At 32.2% G+C, this 21,946-nt stretch overlaps 2 protein-coding genes across 5 annotated transcripts; one reads left to right on the plus strand and one right to left on the minus strand.

Moving 5' to 3' along the window:
• Positions 1-699: 699 nt before the first annotated feature.
• On the minus strand, positions 700-8,077 carry LOC148605033 (uncharacterized). The gene is made up of 5 exons (XM_088547629.1): positions 7,955-8,077; positions 6,556-6,625; positions 5,027-5,195; positions 3,399-4,219; positions 700-2,863 (listed from the first exon to the last, which is right to left on the minus strand). The coding sequence occupies exons 2-5, from the start codon at positions 6,589-6,591 to the stop codon at positions 2,792-2,794; spliced, it is 1,098 nt and encodes a 365-aa protein (XP_088403755.1). The 5' UTR covers positions 6,592-6,625; positions 7,955-8,077; the 3' UTR covers positions 700-2,791.
• On the plus strand, positions 7,977-21,492 carry LOC148605034 (uncharacterized). 4 transcript variants are annotated; one of them, XM_088547625.1, is made up of 9 exons: positions 7,978-8,099; positions 8,198-8,270; positions 14,382-14,988; positions 15,158-15,247; positions 16,106-16,414; positions 16,892-16,951; positions 17,665-17,713; positions 19,266-19,366; positions 19,715-21,492. In XM_088547625.1, exons 3-9 carry the CDS (start codon positions 14,424-14,426, stop codon positions 20,554-20,556), a joined length of 2,016 nt encoding a protein of 671 aa, XP_088403751.1. In that variant the 5' UTR covers positions 7,978-8,099; positions 8,198-8,270; positions 14,382-14,423; the 3' UTR covers positions 20,557-21,492. The 4 variants fall into 4 exon arrangements, with proteins under 4 accessions (XP_088403750.1, XP_088403751.1, XP_088403753.1 ...); XM_088547624.1 differs by lacking the exon at positions 8,198-8,270 and having other exon boundaries at positions 7,977-8,099; XM_088547627.1 differs by lacking the exons at positions 7,978-8,099; positions 8,198-8,270 and adding an exon at positions 8,593-8,690.
• The last annotated feature ends 454 nt before the right edge of the window (positions 21,493-21,946 follow it).

The following is a 21,946-nucleotide window of genomic DNA, read 5'->3' on the forward strand; positions in this document are numbered from 1 at the left end:
TTATTGTATGACTTACGATGTACCCGTATTCTCAACCCCGCGCGGAAAAAATTGGGATTGATTTAAAATACGTTTGGACTTATTTTTGTTTGTATAGGTTGAACTTGTCTTGAGCTGGCATATCAGTTAAGTGCTGGTACTCCTTTTTGTACATGTGTAGAACATAAATTCATTTTTTTTAAAAAATAATTTCCGTTGTAACAAGGGTTCTAACCTTTTTGAATTGGTTTTAGGTGTATTTAATTGTGTTATATTTTTCCACAATGACCAGATTTTAAAATGGAGGGTTGTGATCACCCCAAAGTAATTTAACCCCGCCATTTTTTCCGCCTGTCCCGAGTCAGGAATTTCTGGCCTCTGTATGCCTGTTTCGTTTTCACCTTTAGTTTGTTCACTATGGATTGTTGTCCCCATACTTATTCTCGTTATGCGTATTTATGCTAAGGTTAAATATCACTATTTCAAATTGTATTGCTTTCTGTCTTAAGACAGGAGCTTTTAAGGTTTATTTGTTTTTTTTTTTAAATCAACTTGGCATGTTTAATTATAGAAGTGAACTTTTTAAGACTCTCATGTATAATACAAGCAAATCTTAAATGGCTTTTAAGAAAAAAAGGTGACGCTAAAGGTTTTAAAAACCATTTCGCTTTTGAATTAGACATATGTCAAATGGTTGGCTCTACTACATTAATATCTAAATCTAAATTAGAAACTTTATATACAATCATTCCACACACATTCAACATTCAATGTTATGTATTTCTGGTATGATAAGCGGATAATACCTAGTTTTTATACTGGTAAGATAATAAAAAGACACCATGCACCCTAAGGATTACTTCGTTCTTTTAAAATATACTTTCTTGCATGAGCAGACGACTGTTTCTCGCAATAATGGTAATATTTCTCAATGGTAGATGTCAAATATTCTCACAAGAATACCCAGGTTACCTTTTCTGTCAAAAGAAACTAGAACACACTCTCAAAATGTCGGGCTTTAGAGTGTGGTCACTGTGTAGATGAATTTTTGTAAAATATTTTATGATTGGAGATTTCAGGAAAGGTATCAAAAGTATGTTCAACCTTATGTAAATATAACGATTTGAAGTTAAATTAGCAGACCTAAGTATTTTATGAATCTCATCAGATAAAGAGTAACTATGAAAGGTTATATTGGGAAATCTGCGGAACAGATGTTGTTTGATAAATAAGACAGTCCTATGACCGAAAATTGTGTGTATTCAATTGAATGTACCATTAAATTCCTTACAAAACAACATTACGTACACCCAAACAATGCTATGAAGTCAAAACTATCTTAAATTTTATCAAATTTTATAAAAATAAAAGCCTAGCCGCCTCCCCCTTTTCACCATCTATACCAATACCCATAAATTTTCTATATTGTCATTGAAAGACTTGTTTTGTATGATTTTCTGGTAACATTAATGTTTTCGCACTAAAACATCCCCCCCAAAAAAGTGCTTCATAACGAAGAATTTTCAGAAATTTGAATTCTTATACTTCACATGGGAGCTGGACAAACATTCTTAACCTCATATATGAAATCTCATTTATTTTTCTAATTTTCCCTTCTTGTACTTGCAATTTTCTTTCTTATCTTGCTTAAGCTAACATACATTACTACAAGCAAGTAAAAAGAACCATTAGAAATGCAAAAAACTACTTGTTAACAGAAAAGGTACTTTTCTGAACCCATCAGGCCTTAAAATTGGTAAAAATCACATATTTGACTGATTTTTTTAAGAAAATTGCAAAAATTGTAATATTTTGGAGGGAATTTTGATTGTGTATCAGTCTTTGCATGGTTTTCAAAAATTTAAGACAGTTTGGGACACTTTTGAGAGAAATTATCTTTTGCCATGCATTTCAGCTTAGGCTACAAACCACTAATTCAGATTCCCATTACTCTTCACATTAATTTGCTCATTTTCAGGGCATCCTCAGTAGTTTACCTTAACTTTAAACTAACCAAAACCATATATCATTTGAAACATAGACATGTACTGCTATGTCACTCAAAATTTCACAAGGGGGTTTACTACCTTGCAATGCAGCACTGACACTCGGAACTCATCTACCCTAAAATAGCCTGGGGAATCCGAAAATTATTTATTTAGACCACCTTTACCTTTCCACCAAATTAGTTCATTCAAGTTTGAGGCAGCATACTAACTTTTTTTTATAATGGCATGCTAAAGAGACTAATTCGTACCTTGGCGTATGACTTTTTTGCGCACGTTACAAATGAATGATGGAATTGGTGGTCTGTAACCTTTATATTCGTCTTACTCCCAAAATAACCCCAACGAAATAATCATAAGCGAGGATGATAGATGCGACTATGCATGGTATCTATAACACACAAGATATGTTAATTAATTTATGGCGGAAGGAAGAGAAGTGATACACGAATGAGGTCTCCTCATTTAAGTGAATAGATATTCTATCAAGTTTTCATCCAAAATTCAAAAGTAATCAATGACAACATCAATAATTATAGTTGGATATGGGGGCTACCTACCTCATTTGCTTTAAAATGTATCATTAAACCCAGTATTTCAATGATTCGTGAAAAACACTGGGAAAATCCGCGTCTTTTTTAAACGACCTACACCTTTGGTGCCAGAACATTTAAGTATCCATAATTCAATTAAAGGGTACATGTTTGGACACAATGCTTTGTAACTCAATTGCTACGTTGTACTTTTTGTTATGAAATGGAATCATATTCTAATACTTCTAGTTATTTGCTGAGTAAAGAACCATTTCATTCTGATAGCATGCATCTAGTTTCCTTCACTTTCGTTTTCTCTATTACTTTTTCTATCTCTTCTCGATGCTGAAAAAAAAATCATGCTTTTTTAGCACCCGTGATTATAATTTGGTTGTTCTCTCATTTTTATTAATTATGCCATTGGTTCAGGAAAAACAGTAAAACTAAGTCTGTATATGTAAAAATATGTATAACGAATAAGACAATATGTAGCTGAATTGAGGATGACATAATGCAATACACATAGAACAGTAACCTGTGACCAAAACACATTTGCTAAAAAATCATTAGAAAAATGCAATATCATATTCTTAGCAACAATACAATGAAGCCGTAAATAGAAATGAAATGGTCATGTTTTAGAAAGATTGAAGCCATGAATTGGCAACCGGAAGGATAAAAAAAGACCAAAAACCGCATAGTGTAGAACAATATAAATTTAAATGAAAGTTAAACAGAAACACGGGCACGTTTGATCGATATGACCGCAAAAAAGGACATGGAGATCATATGCTAGTGTCCCAAAATAATTTGATATTGTGTAACGTTCTTATAGGTGAGTTTCATTAAAACTTGACTATTTTATTATCTTGATATTTACCGGTATTACAACCATTCCTTTTCGAAATATCGATTGGTGTGAAAATCCTCTGCGTGTTTGCTGTCGCACCCTATACAATTCATTGTCTAATCTCATTTTAATTTGTCGGACGTCGTTTTCTTTTCGTTTTTCTATGATTTCGTTCACTGCGGAATAAAAACGTCCATCTAGCTCTGGTTTCTCCTTTTCAAGTATGTCTCTTTCGGCGTCATCATAAGTTTTATTTCTATAATATGACTTATTTTTTTTACCTTCTCTGATAGTTTCTATAACCGTAAACAGGTGATCTACTTGAAAATTGAATGTCCCACTTTCCTCATTATTAAAAGCGATTTTTCGGTTGCCAAAGAGCTGTAAAAGCGTGTGCAAAGTTTCCGGTGCTCTTGCATGCAAGTATTCATCTAAGCTTTGTTTTTTTCTTAGCAGAACGTCTGCATGCGTGAACACGGCGATAACGTGTTCAAACATTTCTGATCCAAAGTACTGGACGAATGTCACCAAGGCCTCGTAATCCTCACTTTTAAATTTTTCGTTGAGTTTCATCACAAATAAAATCGCATGTGGCCCAGGGGAAGTCAGTTTTATACATTCTCGAATCTCATCTTCTAGTTCTTTTGAACTTTTTTCTGTGTCAAAAATTCCCGGTGTATCAACAACGACCACCTCGCGTCTGTGAATAGTTTTATGCTTCAAACTACATTTCTGTGTAACGGATGACATACCATCATCAACCTCAAAAAGATCTTCTCCAAGTATTGTGTTCGCAGTTGCACTTTTTCCCACGCCAGTTTTTCCAATAAGTACCATTCGTATTTCATTCTCTAATGTAAATAAAACACATGGAAACCACCTTAAACTACGCAAATATTTAGTGATACCTATATTAAACTCATCCTGATGAAAAGTGTTAGTACTATTTCAGATAAGAGTCATGCAAAAAGAGATTCATGGTTGGAAAGCCTTCATATTTTCATTACAAATATTTTGTTAAAAATGTCATAGTAAACAGAAATTAACATATGGCCTTTCATGTAAATCTTGTTCTTAGGAATTGAGAAAATATATATATGAAATGTACTTTAGAATTCAAAATAGAGGGAGATAACTCTGGAAATGACTTTATAATACAATAGAAACTGTTTAATTTTCAATGTGCACTATCTCCTAAGAGCAGACAGATTGGTATGAATAATTATACATTTCGTCATACAGACCTATAATGCAACCTTATATCAAAAATGGAAATGTGTAGCCTTTTTTCGGGTGTATCACCTATTACAGAATTTGCATGATTCTAACAAACACTAATACTTGGGTACTTCTCAAATTAATAATCTCTTCCCCTTTTAATCACAAAATTTCATCCTAAAAGAAAACTACAGTGGTTTAACTTATCATATGTACAAATGTATAAGTATGTTCAATTTATACTAATATATATAGTGAAATATTTACCACTCGTTGACAGGACTTTAAAGCATTAAAATGTTAAAGTTACATTTTTAGTATGTTAAGCGTTTTGTCACTTGCTTCGGTACAAACATATTTATCAAACATCATCAGCGTAAGTCATTTGAAGTTTAAAAGACTTAATAAAAAAACCAAATAATGATTTATCATATACTAACTTAGAAACTGCTCCTTTCTTTCCTCTATGAGACGTTTTATATCATCTTCTTTAAGAACAACTTGGGCCGATCCCAAACAATCACGTTTATTGTCTTTGGATTGGCAAATTTCAGTTTCTCCTCTTTCGAGATACGTGTCCAATCTATCAGCATTGTCACTTTTTGAGTCCTGAAAACGAAGATGATAATTCTGATTCAAATGGCAAATTAAGGGATAACATGCATTATTTTATTTTTCAATTATTAAAATAATATATGTAAAATGGTATTTTTTTATTGGAACTGCCATGGTAAAACAAATTACACAAACATTTTAGTAATTCTTATTTACGTCAGCTGAATGGAACCCTGAATAATATAAAACCCTCTCTAAAACAGAGAAAACAATTTGGGGTTCCATCTTAAAACCTTTAAACACTTTTGACTCCAACAAACAATAGGAGAAAAATATTTGATTATTATTCATAATAGATATTTGTTTTAATTTTGTCGGCTTGCCCTTGCATTGAAACTGCCAACTAAATACACGAATATGGTAGTACGTTACGTTGCATAATATTGATTTGTTGTGACATGTATTATTAATTTGATCTTCTATCCTACATAATAACACATAGATTACATGTCCCGTACTACCATACATCGTACACTAAGTTACAGCCCTAGCTTACTCCTACGAGGAGGAATGATCCGACCAGCGAAAGCTGTATTTTCATTTAGCCTAGCTGGACGAGTGGTCTAGGGCGCAGGACTTAGTGCAGGTGGTATAGCCACATATATTACAGGCGAGTCCTGCGGAGGGAACGACCAAAATAAATTTGCTTCGCAAAATAGACAGTTCTAACATATATACATCGCATCGAACAAGCAATTTATACAGAACTTCCTAAGGATGATAATGATAAAAGGTTCCTAAATGAAACAGAAGTAAACATACCAAAATTTGCGATATTTAAATGGTTGGTGTTTTTGTATTCAGAAGAACTGAGTCGTTGCCACTATAGCTAGACCATAGTTCCCTCAATGTATTCACCAACCCAGTAGTCAGTCTTGTCTGACTCGAACTATATTCTATGTTATTTACCAAAAGCACAACATTCGACACACTTTTTGCCTTTATTTCTCGATATCTTTGGTTTTGGATACATCTTATTAATTTTTTTTTAATCTCGAACTTCATAAGAATCTGGTTCTATTGCAGCTTAAGAGCGGTCACTCCTTGAAACACATGTACATTTCACAAAAAATTACAATATTCATATGATTGGTACATTGCTTTTTTTTTTAAGAAATTGAAATATGCAGGTGATGACGTCTATTTTCTTCATCTTTTTTCTTCTATGTGTTCTATTATCCACGTACTTAGGAAGAAATGGAAATAGGATTAGTCAAAAACGAAATTCAAACAATTTCAGGGTTGCGGTAGAAAATATACCTCTATGTGGCATTTGTTAATCAAAACAAATAAAAAAGAACATTTTGTGGAAAAAGGATCTCTTAAGATTTACAAACTTTATTCATGCAATTACCTCGTCGGATGGTTTCCCAAGAGGTTTAGCAGCCATTTAGTAGTATCTTGTATTACAGCGCAGACACAACCTAAAATGAATGAACAAAATATACAGGACAACAATAAATACGAATCTTTATATTGACGTCTTTTTGTCAAGACGTTTATCTATAACCATCCCTCCGTTTGGAAAGCAAAACAATAAGAAATCTCTGTTAATCATCTTTGTTTCTTGTAGACGATGTTTCTCTTATTTGTACATCGATTTTTCGATATTGTAAATTGAAAGTTATCTATACCAAAAGAATAAAAGGTGACCATCCTTGTTCTGACAAACTTTTAAAAACTTTCCATGCTAAAACATGCCGGCACTATATTTTTGTTACTTATAATTGCTTATTTAAAAAAAAAAGATGCCTGCAAAACTAATGGATGGTCAAGTAAACTGGGAACGCCAATCATTTAAAAGAAACACAATGAAATCTTGAAATGAAGAAAAACAATATGCGCATGTTCAAATATGACAAGAGAAGGTATACATTAAATTGAAAGTTGAAATGCCGTTATTATTGTTTTCACTTACAATAATTGATTAACCTCCTCTTACAAACGATCTATTTAAAGTCGTGTTTTGCTGTTTTATTAGATGTATTGCAGTTTTTTTTTAAGTTTTCCTTTTCAATCCGACGCGTTTCATTACTTGTTTTTTAACTCCGATTAAAAGAAACTTATCAAAAGACACAACACTATTTGGTACCATAACGCCATACACTTATATCTAAATAGAAATTAAGTTTAGGTAGGTGATTATTTAATCTAAAATATTCAAACAAGGTAATAAGATTTTACAAGAACATACTTTAAATGTTTCCAATAAAAAATTTGACATTTTTAGATTTATACAGAAGACCTTTAAATGGCGGAATTTTAAATTCTACGTGTGTAGTACATGGTTTTAAAATCCGATGATATCGATATTGAGCTATTAAAAGAAATGTGTAATGATTTTTCCAATGATGTAGTTGCATCATTTGCAAAACTTGAAATTAAGTCAGTATAGTAATGGCTAACGATGCATTAAAAAGATTTATAACTTTTTATTACATGTAATTTTGCACAATCTTTTAAAATAAGTGTTTTACCTTATAAAGTTACTAAAATATTTATAAGATAATCACATTGCAGCATCGAAAATCAAATATAAAAACAGAAGAAGCAAAGCGAAATTCGTCAAAATGCAATTCAAGTCCAAACAGGCATCATCATTCAAAACGACTACTTTTCTTGCATGTCAATCACTGTTATAAATTTCGTCATTTCAAACATTTGTTAATTCATTTGTCAAATTAACAGGGATGATGATAAAAACCAGACGTTAAGTTTACTATTTATATTCAATTTCACTGATCTTAACTTACCTTTATGTGTCTATTCGGAAACCCTTTAAGACAAGGAAGTAAATTTATTTAACCGGGAAATAACGTTCATGCTGAAACAAGTAAAATTCAGCAATAAGTAATTTCAGGTGGCGTTTTTGATCTGCAATAGATTTTGTCGTGTAAGGTAAGCATTCTCCTCAGTTTCATTACATATTAATCTAAGTAAAATTTATCATAAATCATCAACAACCTTTTACTATTTCAAAATTATTGTTATTTCAGGAAATACCTCTGTCTTATATACATTGTATGTCTAATCTAGGACAGTGTTGTATGTTACACAGTTTAACAAAATGTAAGTTACAATGTCCTGAGCAAGTTTAAATAAATCAAACATTGCGTTATTGTTATTTACGCTTTTAATCTTACAAATAAATATACATTGTAACATGTATTAGAGTATGTCAGAACCATCTACTTTATTGCTTGAATATGTGTTATGACTTTATCTATGATCGAATTGATAATGAAGAAAAAGCAGGAGACAAGTGAAAATCACAAATGAATAAAAAATCAAATAAATAGAATAAAACAAAAGAGCCATACATAAAACAAATGTGTTATGATCTTTCAAAAAATAATGATGAAAGTGAGTTATTTTTTTATTTCAACTGTTGCAACAGCAGGGAAAGGGAGGAATATTGTATACTGAGACTAGGTTCTACAAAACTTCACGGATTGAATGAAAATATAAATAAAATAGGAAATCTTTGAGGTAATTGTAATGATTTATTTTTCGTCGACAATCAAAGGAGTCGTGGTAAACGCCACTATACGTCAACTCATTATTATACATAATTATGGCCATCGTTCTTGAAATTAGTTATGACAGACTCTTTCAACCATTTATTGTTAACGGTAAAGATGAAGGAAAGTGTTCAATTTTTTTCACTCCTGTATATTTGCCATTAATGTGGCTAATATCCTCTATCAGAAAACTATAAAAAACAAAATACCACTTTTTTCAAAGATTCTGATTATTTCATATTCCTACTTTTCACCGTTTGCATACAAACTTTTTAACTACAAAAAAGTTATTGCATGACCTCTTGAGTGAAGACCTCAAGGTTTAACCACCTGTTTTACCAAAATGCTTCATCAATTTATTGCCCTACCGGTAACGATCACGTCATTACTGGCGATTAAGACATTATAGACATTAAAAAAGAGTCTCCCCATAAAGTCTTCATTATACTGTGAAACGTGGACAATCGATTATAACTGTACACTGGATGATTTGGAAGACTGTGCTAGAAATTGTATCAAACGAGATTAAAAAGACATTGATTCGCTGTAAGAGTGATCAAACTGTAAAGTCTTTATATTAAAACGTGTGATAGTTCAAGTAGGTAAACATAAGTTTTCAAAGATTTAGATGTAGCCGAACTACTGTCTTCTGTATATGACAAGTATGCTGTTGTACCTGTACCAGCAGGCAAAGTGCAATACATCATTTCTGTCTAGATAACACGTTACAACTGATGCAGATAACTGGAGATAGACATAGAAAATGATAGCAGAAATAAAATTCACATTCGTATAATAGTCTCCAAAGAAGAAGTAGTGGGAAAAAATCAATCTATCCTCTTTTTATCTGTCGATGATGTTTATTATATTCCGTCCATGTATTGAATCCCAAAATTCGACAACAAGCCATATAAACAACGCTTCTTATCTGGATCTGCAATATGTAGTACATGTACCAAGATTCTTTCGATTGGTTGGATATTTATACTCCTGTAGTGGAACTAACTGAATGTGGGTTAAAAGAATTTCATACGATCTGGACACCCACAATTCAAGATTACTATCGGAATATAAAAGCATCAAGACCTATGAATTCTACAATCCTTATACTACTGTTCCGTACACTGGGTTGAAACATTATTTAGTCAGATCCTCAGTTTTCGATATTTAGACGAATTGTCTTTAGAAAATTCAAGATTCAGGGAATATATACATCACATCTACCTCCAAAGTACTTGAGGTAAAGGACGCGGACTCTTTGTACTGTGCAAGATTTCTTACCATTAGGATTCCGGAACATCCATCAGCTCGATGAGAACAATTTTGTTAATCGTGACATGTCTTTTTTCTATTTCTTTCGTCGACCCCGGACAGTAAATTTTATGAGAAACTCCTAGATCTCCTAGGTCTTCACAGAAAAAAAGCAGATGGCCCCCACATTAGCGGTACATATGGTCCTTGCTTCAGTTTTTAGTTGAGTCCGATTTGCTCATTTGCTTTGGTTAGTTTGTATGTATGATTTTAGTTGCTTTATGTTCTTTGTTGTGTATGTCTGTTTTCCTTGCCTGGTATTTGTCCTTTGATTACATTCTTTTGAATACTGCTGTTATTAACTTGGTTCTCTTGATTACTCTTACTCTCAGGTTTTTGTTGAATCCGGTTTGCGTATGTACTTATGTTTCTTTGTAAGTGTAATTTTAGTAATTTCTTGGTGTTTGATGTGTGTTTAGTTTTCCTATCTAGTATTTATCTTTGATATGAAAATAGAGTAAATAATCGTATCCTATTTCATTTGTACAGTTAAAATGCTTAAAATATTAAACAAAATACTACACACACATAACAGGAATCTCTTTAAATCGCGCCATGTTCTTCGGAGCGTCAAGATTGGTGACTTTCTTCCGAACTTTCGTTTCAAATGTTACGGTTTCTTGATTTGTTCTTTTGTCGGTTTCTTTTGCTTGTTTTGTTTTGTTTATGATAATTTAAAATGTGTCAGATTTTTTTAATAGTCCATTGTCATTAGTGTATTATAATTTATAATATGTGAAAATGTGTGATTCTAAATGATAAACACTAATTTAAAGTTTTATCCTAAGATACCCTTTATGTAACAGTATGAATATACTTCGAGCAACTAAAAACAAGTCAGGCTATCACAAAAACAAATAGTCAACTACCATATCAAATAAAAATCTAAATAAAAGTAGACGATTTAAACGGTGTAATTGTTTACATATATTTATTTCAAGTATGGATTTTGAATTTATTTGATATAGTTTACTAGATATGCCTGAAATCCATAATATCCTTTCAACCTAAAATTTCTTTTGTTATAATATGATGAAGGTGGAACCTTTTAACGATCCCGAAGAAACATAAATTAAAAACAACATTGATAATTTTTGTCAGCTCTGATTTGATATAATATTCTTATAACCTTCAAATATGGTCAGTATTGTAATGATATATGTCCTAAAGCATTATACTAATTGCCATGGCCTGATATGTCTATTCGCCGTAATGTCTGGCATTCATAAGGAATTATTAGTTGTTATGGTCCGAAATGTTTTTGAGTCGAATTGTCCGGCACTGGTAAACATTATAGTTCTTATAATTTGCGATACGTCTTAAAATATTTCTTATATTCAATTTAGTTTCGCTTCATTCTGTTTCGATTTGTATCGTTTAATTATGTTTTTATTACGATTTGATTTATTTTATCGAATTGTTTCGTTTCGATTCTTTCTTTTCTTCATTATTTTCGTTTCGTTTTCGTTTCGCAATTTTTTATAACCCGAGAATTATGGGTAATAATGATAACATAATTTTCGTAAACATCTTGGCGCCATACAGCAGACTTTGATGACCAACCCTGTCTTGGAAAAGCTATGATTCAATTTGTACTTGATTATCACAACTAGCGAATATTTTCCGAGACTGGTTTGACTCTCAATCGCATATATACAAGTATACGCAAATAAAGCTACCATTATGCTGTTTTTCAGCTCCTGAAAATGTAGGTACAAACCGGATATTGATGCTTGTTCTTGCTATTAGTATACAGAAACAAGTTGACATTACAACCATAAACGCTCCCCTCGGGAGCGTATTAAAGCTAATTTATCTGAATCATGACTGCATTTCAAATGACTAGTTTCCAAAAGGTACAAAATGTTTGATTAACTGTATACTAAATCAGTAATCCGTTAAATGTACAGAAACAAGCTGGAAATACGAGGTGTGTATTAGATATGTTTTTTTCATTTGCTATGAACTCATAATCTACACCATCAAATAAAATGTCCAGCTATATAAACTAACAAAGAACTGATTAACAACATGTGTTTATCTTTGTGCATAGCTGGTTATATATTGTACTTTACTGTAGTATTTAACCATCCATATCAACCAAATTGTTCTCTTTTATTAAAACCCAAATCAGGATAATTACTAATGTAAAGCAGTTGTGTAATTTGTATGAGTGCTTAATGTGGGCTTATAATATATATCAACATTTTTAAAATTTAAAATAAACTCCATAAATTGTTGGCCACTAATGCAACACGATTTCTTGGATTTTGTCGACGACATTGTTTTTTTTGTCTAACAACATTCAACAGATGGTAGATAAACTGTCTTATTTAGAAGCTGAGTCTGGCATAATCACCAGCAAAAGAAAGAGCAAAGTGATAAAGACAAATACAATCATCAGTACCAGTCTAGGAGTAAAAGCAAATCGATTGTTTTCGCGTATCTTGGCAGTGTCATGGACAATCAAGAAGGCTCCTAAAAATTTAAAAGTAGAATAGGAAAAGCAGGAAAATTCTTAAGAAATGACAACTTTTTGGAGAGCTGGGAATATCACATTAAATACCAAATATCAGTTTGTTCAACTTCAATATTATGGTCCTAATGTATGGTTGCGAGACTTGAAAACTACAAAGTACTAAAGATTAGTCAATGGAACCAAGAATATAGTGGAAATCAAAAGACAATAGTCCAGGCACAAAGACCAGACATGAAAAGCAGACATACATAACAAAGAACAGGAAGTAACTTAAATCATACATACAAAGTAACAAAAGCAAATGGGCAACTCGGACTCCACTAAGAACTTGGAGCATGGACCAGGTGCACCGGTAGGGTAAGCGTCTCTGTCGTTCTAGAAACACCCTCCGAGTTGCTTTCTAGAAACACCCCATGAGTTGCTCGTAAAAAGTGAAGAAGCTGAAATAGCGATACATAGGTCACACCTTAAGAGTCAGCAATTTCTATCACCAGAAAAGTGTTGCAATGGAACCTTCAAGGGAAACCAAAAGTTAGTTGAAAAGCTTATAATTACATCGAGAAGGATCTGCAAGCTATAATAAAAGCGGTGGAATACAAGGGTCAAGATATGATCAAGTCAAGGTATAGCGGAAAATAAAAGAAAATAGTCCAGGCACAAAGACGGCACAGAACAGAACCAGATGAAGAAGCGTTTTTGTTTTGTTTTGTTTTGGTTTTTTTGGCTATGTACCTCATCGATATTAAAGGCTTACGCAAGTAAGCAAGAAGTCGGATTGGACAATCGTGTTGCACGCCATGAGGTGCAAAACTTAGTAAGGGTGGGATGCTAAGTACATTGACCGTCTTAATTTTATAGAGATGTAATCAAGTGCAAACATCTCAAACTATTTCAAATCTTAAGCTTGTGATAAAAAATGAATGCACTGCGTTTTATATGACCCGAATATTCATCAGAGCACTTTACAAGTGATATAGGTCTTTACTAAATTGTATGTTAGCTTAATGTTATTTATTTTAGATGATTCCATCGTTATGGAATAATAATGTGGTTGTCATCTTAAAGTAATATTTATACTTTTCGAACGGCACTGTATCTGCCTATAGGGCACTACATTTACTGTATTTTGTGTAGATTACTTTTGGCACTGGATACACCATGTGAGAATTTTATATAATTATTCCCTTCTGTAATCATAATAACCTATTACATGCATAGGTTGTTATGTGCAGGCTAAATGCAAGATCTAACTCTTTCCATCCTTAATGTCAACTCTACGCTACTTCAAAAGACATCTGCGAAGTAACATCTAACTAATCATATTCCGTATGATTCTAGCTAAACATGTTTTTTATAACGAACCTATGTTATAGATTATTTCGTGAAGTTCAAATTGTTAAATCGCAATACCTTATTCGCCGCTGCAGATTGTTTGTTTTTGTTATGAATACTTAAAGAATTGTAATTTATATTCGACTATTTAACCTAAAATGTAAACAAAGATGTGGATTAGTGATTCTGTTTCTTATGCATTTGCATTCAGTCATAAAGTTTTGATACAAGTCTATTCAGTATTTTCAAAACATTCTATATTCCAAATTCAACGAGTATCATTGAACTAGAAACATTGAATTGTTTGAAATGCAGAGATCAGTTTTCAATTTATTATCTAAAACACTAGATTCAGGAATCAAATTTTAATTAAAAAATCGAAAAAGATTAAAAATACACTTTTAGATAATATTGAGTTTATAATCAGTACAAATCTACAATTGCAACAATGCATCACTGATTATCAGCGATGTACTGACTTCAATATGTATAGAAAACATCTTTTATTCAAGAACTTCTATTGGTCGTATTTTGTAGATTAATTAAATTCCATTGATAATAATATCAATACGTTTTAAAATGTCAACAACAAACACAGCAAGATACGTCAGAGCCTACCTTGTTGTCAGCGATGTATTCACAAATATAATGAGATGTTTTGTCAGCAAGCAGGTCAAGTGCCCACAGAACTTCCGTTTAATGTTGCAGAATCACAATTTTCAGAAACAACTCAGGAAAGCCGAAAAGTTGATGATTGATGACGTAGTAAATACCGTTGCAGATAATTTATGTAACAAGCTAGATATTACAGTCAGCTACAAAATAATACGCCATTTTGAGTTCGTTCGAGCTCCGTGTCGAGGATGGGGACTTATACCAACAAATGAGGACAAAACCGTATCTGACGACATAGAAAGAATCCGAATATCAAGAAATGCACTTGCTCATAGACCATATCCTGAATTAACTGAGTCAGAAATGGAAGCTTTTTTTACTGATTATGCTGACATTAGTAAGAGATTTGACAACTACTTCAATTCTTCATCTAACAACGGATATTACAAGACTGTTGATGATTATAAAATCAAGACGATTGACCCTGAAATGGAGGAGAAATACAAAAAAGAAATACACAGACTCGAAGGTGATGTATAGATTTATCAGTAGAGGAACGGTCTCAGTGATTTTGTAAATGTGTTTTCAAATAATCTGTCCAACTTATCTAAATTATCTATACATAACTTACTAAACTGGAAGATAATTAAATCTTAGATTCCAGACCATAATTGTTAAATATTATTTACTTATTTCAGAAAGGTGTTCCCTGCTAAACGATCAACAGAAAATTACAATTTTCCTTGATCGAGACATTAACGACATGTTTACCTCACAATCCCCAACAGGTAAATTGCAGTTGATTATATTGGTAATTTGTTCAGAATAGATTGAAAATATTCAAACGAGTGAAGAAATCTTTGTTATATTTTCTTTTATGTTTATAAATAATTCTCCAACTTCATCACACGTGAAGTGTAGTTTCCCAATGCCTTGAACTTTGATTTCCTAGTTGTCGCAATACATCATTATGAAAGCTTTTTTGGTCATATAAATCGCGAGAGGAAAATTGTTATCGCTATTTTGTTAAAAATCCCTTTTATCTTGCTATACGACACGACAGTCACGTATGAAATGAAAATTATCGCTAGTTTCTATGTCTTCGCGTGACATACAAGCAACAGGGTAGGAATATTTGACGAGCCAAATAACCGTCTGTTTGTTTACTGTATATGAAATATAGCTAATTTATGGAATTTTTCCTAGTCTATAATGAAAAATGATTACATACAGTAACTTATCCGATAAGAATGAATAAATCCCGAAATTATTCAACAAATTTTAAGCACGACCGTCACAGTTAACCAATTTTTTTCAAATGATGTGTATCATCAGCTGCACAACATACATGACATCACGTAGCACGTCGCCGAAGAACACATATTTAAGTCAGGAAAAAAGAAAGTAAAAGAAAAGTAATACCTTACACTTCCCCAAACAGCGATAAACAGATTATCTAATTTTTTTTCAACTCGCGGGAGTTTCTCATGCTCATCTCCTCTCAGAGATAAGCATAAGAAACTTCCTCTCGTTGAAAAAATAGGAAATAATCTAATATTATCCGTTATATCAACGCTTTTAATATTATTATAGTATTTTCTTTTTTATTTGTGGTTATCGGTCAGTGTTTGTGTTTATATAAATAGGACAAGAAGATCAAAGAATAAAAATTCATCTACCAGGTGTCATAGACTCTGACAAGTGTTGCAAAGTGTTATTATCGATTGTAATGGAAGTTCTACATCACAATTTTGATATCATATTAGATAATGTCGGTGTTGGAAGCCTAGTTTTATTTGCTACGGTTAAGAAAGAAGCGACGACAAAAGAACAAGTATTTCTAAAGCACGTCAAACAACTTGTTTGTTATTTAATTGACAAAGGCAAAATACAATTTAAGGATCCAAAGGAAACTGACCTTGTCGTTGTCTTATCGGATCCGTTTATAGATTATGGTAAGTAAATGTGAAATATAAATTTTGAAATACAGTCCAAAAAACTAAGTTAGCCATTGAAAAACTACAACCTATTAATATTTTATATAGAGAGGAAATCCATTTTCCTATAAAGCTACGAATAAAGAATGCGTTAATGAATCATTAACTGAAAACTTACCCCGCTCATTAAAAATATTTATTTCTTTGTGGAAACTTAGTGCATATTAATTATCACTTATATATCTATGCCATTGTCAGAAACATTTATTTAATTATTTGATCGATATGCCTGATTAGTTAATAAACATAGTTTTGTCCTTAAAATTGATATATGCATTGAGCCTATAGAACATTTAGTTATCATTGACAAAAACTACAAAAATATGTCTTTTTAAAGATATATTACCTTCACTCAACTTTGGCAATGATATTAAAACAGTATTTTTTTATTATTAGTTTTTGTTTCTTTTGACCTTTAATATTGTATTTATACAGATAACCATAAGATATTTGACGAGTTTGAATCGATTTCTGATGTTGACTCCAAAAAGTATGGTAAGTACGTAGTTAAACAGTAAAACAAAATGTTTCATTTACAATACGTGATGCCTGATTACTGACAACCCAAATGAAAAATAAAATATCCCTGTGTATAGATGATTGGTTGCCCAGTACCATATGCAAAACATAAATAAATGATATGTAATAAACTATATTTAAACAACTTATATTAATCAGAAAGAACGTGCATACGTTTGATATCAATATACGAGAACATTGGTAATAGTTGAACAGATAAGGTCTCGAAATGTCATACTTGTATAATGCATTGGAATAATTCAATGCACCAGAAAATGTATTAACTTTAAACTACTACCTATGAACTGCATTTCAGAGAATACATTTTAAAGGTATATCAGTTGAATACTTTTAGACTGTGATATCCGGCACTTGTTCTGACTAACAAAAGGAGGTGTATTTAGCACTGTACCAATTTCAAATCTTCTATTGATATTCTTCATTCTTGGTATACAAAGAACAAAACTGTATGAAACTGCATTTTTGTTTCGAAATTCGAACCATCATTTTGTTAAGATCATTCAGAAAACCATAATTTGAGTATTACTAGTACACTTTCGATTTTACAGAAGTGCTGGTTAGAAACATACGCAATCGGTTCATTTCCAAGTTTCAATGATAAAACAATACACCTGTTCACTTTGTGAAAATTAAAATTCCATAAATCAAATTATATGATTTGGTTACAGAATCATTAAATAAGGAGGAAAAAGAAGAGGAAAAGTCTGTCTATAAAAGGTATTTGTGTTTAGCAACATATTAACAATTGACATCCTCATTCACGACCTCAAACATCAATCATAATATGGATATCAATTATATATTATACTAATGAAATATAAGAGATTACTATACAATAATCGGGTGTTGACATGAATAATTGATTGTATCAATGTAAAGGTCGGACTATATTATATTTCACTTATCCAATGTATATGCAATGATACAGAAGTATTTAAATCGGACATGTGCTTTCCAAAATGCTCTCAAAGAAAAGACAAGACAGATATGCGTGTCTTTTGTCATAAAAACGATTTACATAATAAACAGAAATGGAGTGATAGCCACGAAGAGTTTCTCGGCCTGTCTTGCTTAATTGAGTTTAAGAAGAGATGTAACTTACAAATAGTAGACGTTGCAAAGTACTTAAGGGACTGTCAATGTAGAAATCAGGCAGATTCTATGGTATGGCTGGCACATGGTAAATTTTATGCCACTGATTTTTTTAATGTAATGTTTAAATCGAAGTCGAATCGAAAGCAAAACTCAAATGCGACAATGGACGGCTCGGAAAACGGTTTTAAAGATCCCTATAAAAGCAACCAAATTTTGCACAAAAATAAGATAAATTTTCATAGGAAAAGGAAAAAGGTAAAGGAAAACTATTGACAAAACCTTACGACAAACGTGATGACTTTTCATTCAGAATTGTCAACTTTCCTTTCATCGGTGGCAACATTCCTTTTGGTTCCTGCGTACGGAGTGTTCATATCACAACTCAAACGTTATGTCAGATCCGAAACTACGCAGACTTTTTGTATCGCGCTAGAAGTCCAACATAAAGGCTTCTGGAACAGGGTTATGTTGTTACAAGATTGAAGTCATCACTACAGAAGTTTTATGGTCGTCATCATGAATTCATGGATCGTTATGGTGTATCCATCAGCACCATGAAAACTGATTTATTCAACGGGTCATAGTTTTCCTTTCCTCGTTTGTCTACCCCGGACTTGACTTTTTATGAGCAACTCGGCGGTTGTTTCTAGAAAAGCAGAGGACGCTTACCCTACCGGTGCACCTGGTCCATGCTCCCAGTCTTTAGTGGAGTCCGAGTTGCTCATTTACTTTTGTTACTTTGTATGTATGATTTTAGTTACTTTATGTTCTTTGTTGTGTATGTCTGTTTTCCATGTCTGGTCTTTGTCCTTGGAATACATTCTTTTGATTACCGCTATAACCTTCGTTCCCTTGATTACTCTTTCAATGAATTCCAATGTTTTCCTATGTATTTTTTTAACCGATGCAGTGAATCAAACTCCAAAATTCAACTCGATGCATTTATGATATGAATTGGATAAGAATTTGCTTTAAACAACATTTGTCTAATGTAACCCACATTCCTGGATTTTGCATGGACACCCTCTTAAATCCTAATATAATGGATGATACAAACACCGCTTCATAAGCGTATTTAACATTTTGAGGTCAATCATAATATGATATTTGAAAATTACATAATACACGTATTTTTGTAATAGTCCATATATTATATTTTTTTAACTCCATGCAGCTTTGAAGAAGCAACATTGCAAATGCCATCAAAATCATTAGATAAAAATGAAGTTGCAAAAATAATGGAAAGGGCATTGAAGTTCAACGGAAATAATGTGCGTAAGTTGATATTCATATCGATATTATTGAATCGGCGCCAGAAATGTACACAACATGCAACATATACATTACCAGCAGACACTAACAAAGCTTTAATTTCTTAACAGTATTTGTGTTTAAGACGGCATATATGAAGTAAGCAAATAACCGTGATCTTGAATATTAAAGATATTTATTACTAAAGCTAAAGAGAGCTCTTCTTTAACAACAATAGTATAGTAAACACCCTAAAACATTCGAAAATAGTTTTCAAATTAATTTATTGCAAAATATATATGTAAACGTTTAATGAACTATATAGTAACAAGACCAAAAAAGACTTTAAAATTACTTTTCTGTATTTGATAGGTACTGAACTGAGGCTCATTATGATAGGGAAAACCGGAGTCGGAAAAAGTGCATTAGGAAATCTTTTCTATGGGGATATGTACTTCAAGGTAGATGATGGTATTTGTTCCTGTACAGACACGTGTGTAGGAAAAACGTTCACCCATGAACGTAGAAGGGTCACTCTAATTGACACCCCAGGTCTCTTTAATACTGAACGTAGCCCAGAATATATTGAAGAGCAAATACGTCTATGCATAGGCATGGGGGCACCGGGTCCTCACGCAGTTCTCTTTGTAATGTCTCACGATAGTAGATTTAAAGATGAAGACAATGATGCGCTTAAAAGGTTTATATCATTCTTCGGTGAGGACATGTTAAGATATGTAATCGTAGTATTTACACATGCCGATAAACTATCAAAATCAAAGCTCAACGACTTTACAACTACGGCACCTCCGACCTGTAAAGAGCTACTTAAAATTTGCGGTAACAGATTTGTGCACGTTGATAATTTAGCCAAAGGAATTGAACGACAAAAGTACTTACATGAGTTGTATTCAACTATCGACGATCTAAAGTTAAATAATTTTGAAAATAGAAATTTCAAACGAACAGAAGAATTGGTTCAAGTTCGAGAAAATGAGATTGCAATGGCTGTTGAAAGAAATGTTACAACGCTATATGAGGGAAAAATAAAATCAAGAGCTAAAGAGTTGCATGATAATGAAATTATTAACATTCAGAAACAAGTGTTGCATCGGTTGAGCGTAGTCAGAGATGAAGTCAGGAGTGAAATAGAACACAACCAGGCTAAATTTGTGACACGAGGAAGTGACTTTGAAATGCTCAGTAAACCATGAAAGTATTTTTTCTAATACATACTATTCATTTAAACGTTTCAGACTTTTAAATGTCGCACATCCAAACCAGTTCGATTCGAGTTATTGATTTTGTCAAGGGCTTTATGGACTAATGTCTGGATACATGTGATAGATCGTGAAAATGTTTTATAAGATTTCTTGTAATTCAACTATAGGTAGTGAATCACATACAAAGGGTAATTAAAACTCAAATAATCAGATATTTTCTCGAACTTTTGTTTTAATACCCGTACTTGGGGCTACTAATACGAGGCTACTAATTATCTTTCGACAAATATGGCCAAAATTTCAACATTTATTTCCCTCTGACTGCAGACAAACTTGTGTATCTAGAATTTTTTTTAAGGCATAACATCCCTAGATATGAAAAGTTACATCAAGTTTATGTAAAATTAAATTGAAAACTGACCTGACTTTTGCAAGATTATTTTATTTTTCAATTCTGAATTGAGTGCAAAACAAAAACCTGAAACTCATTTACTAATAATAAGTTTACGACCTATGTGTATAGGTGGCTATTGTCCTTCTATTGATCAGCACGAAAATGTGAATACAGCTTATTTACCTGTAATACAAAGGGAACATCTCAACACATTAACCAGAATTAGTTCATTTTCGCCATCTCCGCAGAATTGATAAAATTAACACAGCGAAGATCAGACCAGTTTTTGATATCATTTTAGATTAATTGTATTCAATTTTCTAATATCTAGGGGATGTTATGCCTTAAAATTCATCTAGATACAGTTTTGTATGTAGCCAGAGGGAAATTAATGGTGAAAGGGGGGCAATATTTGTCGAAAGGTAGCGCTAAACCTCAGAAGTCTTTTCTTCGTCATTGATTCTAGTTGCCCTAAAGCAGCAAATAAAGGATCAAACATTATGATTACTAAATAAACATCTTCACTTCCGCTATTTTTGTTTTTGTTTTGTTTTGTTTAGTTTTTATTTCAAAAAGACAGATAATTACTCATAGTTATATCACCTAGTATTCCTATGAAATCTTACCATGTCAAATATAATAGCAAAATAAAAGATTTTTGATTTGTCCACACGGGTTGAAATCATACATCATAAATCATATACATCGGCAAAATATACCGAAGCGTCAGCAGTGGGATGATTCAAATACGTCAAAATCCAAAAACATGGTATAAACATGAACTCGTGAAACAGACATACACAATGTAGAGAACAAAATAGAGAACGAAATAAAAAGATTACACACAAAAACTGAACATAAGGGAAACAAGATTTCATACACAAAAAAACTAAAGCGCTAGAAACATGAACGTCCACAAAAACAAAAACAAAAAACAAAACAAAAAAAAAAAATAAAAAATAAAAAAACAAAAAACAAAAAACCGGG

The sequence above is a fragment of the Perna viridis genome, chromosome 10, assembly GCF_037379345.1.
Source record: "Perna viridis isolate PV_CMFRI_1.1 ecotype Kerala chromosome 10, ASM3737934v1, whole genome shotgun sequence".
NCBI classification, from domain to species: Eukaryota; Metazoa; Mollusca; class Bivalvia; order Mytilida; family Mytilidae; genus Perna; species Perna viridis.